Below are 1,796 nucleotides of genomic sequence, written 5' to 3'. Positions count from 1 at the left end.
CCCCAATACATCTATCAAATCCATGATTTGAATTCAAATTCTCAATTCCAAGTTCAAAATTATTTTTAAAAATTGAGTCCTCACTGTAACGTGAATTATAACCTATTATTTATGTTAAGAAATTTGGGAAAACATGTCCATTCGTCAAACAAACAGAGATCAATTGAGGCATTTCACGAGGGTAAATGCCCAATGCTAACTTTTCAACTCTATCGCAATCAATGGTGAAATGTGTGATAGATAGAGTGAACAGCAAACAAGAAAAATGAACTAATGCACAAAAGATAGCGCCATTTAAATTATAAACACACAAATATAGGCGTGTAGATTTCGTATAGATTTAATGTAGTGATTTGTGGGTGCAAAAATGGGCTGGCATGTTGACTTATTGAAGTGTTCCAGTAACGACCCACTATCTTCCCAAATCAGCCTATCTAATACAGACAACTTTAGCATTCACGGGACAACACATACATAAACAAAATCATATCATCATATCATCCCTCCAATAATACAACCATATCCCTAGCAAAAAATAAATAATAAATAATACAACCCCATCCTCAGACACTTTTTTCTTTCTCAAATTTGCAATCTGCCAAATTTACAATGATCACATTTGTAATGCAAGTTACGCGGTTAAAAAAATAGATAGAGCCGCTAAAAATAGCTCAAATTTATATCCATACATTTGATTTCTGTTCCTTTTCTCGTTTTATATTTAAATACCATACTTCTCATGAAACCATTAGCACCCAAAAGACAATAAAATCTCGACAAAAAAGGATGATGAACTCATCCTTTTTGCGAGCAATATTACTCTTAGGTGCCATTAACCTCTTCATTTCAATATCAACAACCAAAGCTGCAACACTCGGTCAAGTATTCGAAATCTGTAGGAGTTTATGTCCAGGATGTGACCACGACTCGTTACAGTTCTTGTTCCGACACAACTTGGTCCGTGCCGCGAGATTCGAACCTCCTTTGATATGGGATCAAACACTCGAGAACTACGCTCAAAACTGGGCTAATCAAAGAAAGTCAGATTGTGCTTTACAACACTCCTTTCAAGACGGAGAGTTTACTCTCGGCGAGAATATTTTCTGGGGATACGGAGCCAACTGGTCTCCGGCCGACGCTGTGGTCGCGTGGGCTAGCGAGAAGAGGTTTTATCATTATGGCTCCAACTCGTGCGACTCTGGACAGATGTGTGGGCATTACACGCAGCTCGTGTGGAAGAACACGAGGAGGATCGGTTGCGCACGTGTGGTGTGCGACAATGGTGGGATCTTCATGACTTGTAACTATGATCCTCCCGGTAACTACATCGGCCAGAAACCCTATTGATCGATCATTCATCTTATTTTTAGAAGTTATTATGACTTTTTAATGGAAGTTAGGTGGATGTATTATGTATTTTACTAGAAATAGATGTGTGTTGTGGAGTTTGTGGTATTGAATACGTTTGTATCTCTATACGTGATTTTTTGTTCACGTTATGTAATTGCATTTACGGTTACTTATATATAGGTCCGTTAGAATGCCCAATATACAACATATAAAGAAGATTATATCTTTCATGTCTAACGGATTTCAATGATTCAGAGTCGTTGAAAAACAAGAATTGTCAGAATTTTCTGATGAAAACTAGTCCATCAAAATTTAAAAATTATTTGAAGCAGACCTAATATATATATTTTTTTAAACAAGTTTCATTTTGTATAAAACATTAATCAATGATCTTTATTCAATATATATATGTGGTTATCTTTTCTTCTACCCTAGCAATATATCCA

General features: G+C 36.0%; 1 protein-coding gene across 1 annotated transcript; it reads left to right on the top strand.

Annotated features, from left to right (window-relative positions):
- Positions 1-597: 597 nt before the first annotated feature.
- LOC106439633 (pathogenesis-related protein PR-1-like) lies at positions 598-1,523 on the top strand. The gene has a single exon (XM_013881125.3). It carries the CDS (start codon positions 787-789, stop codon positions 1,345-1,347), a length of 561 nt encoding a protein of 186 aa, XP_013736579.1. The 5' UTR covers positions 598-786; the 3' UTR covers positions 1,348-1,523.
- The last annotated feature ends 273 nt before the right edge of the window (positions 1,524-1,796 follow it).

This window comes from Brassica napus, chromosome A8, assembly GCF_020379485.1.
Source record: "Brassica napus cultivar Da-Ae chromosome A8, Da-Ae, whole genome shotgun sequence".
Taxonomy (NCBI): Eukaryota; Viridiplantae; Streptophyta; class Magnoliopsida; order Brassicales; family Brassicaceae; genus Brassica; species Brassica napus.
This window is presented reverse-complemented; position numbering and strand designations above follow the sequence as displayed.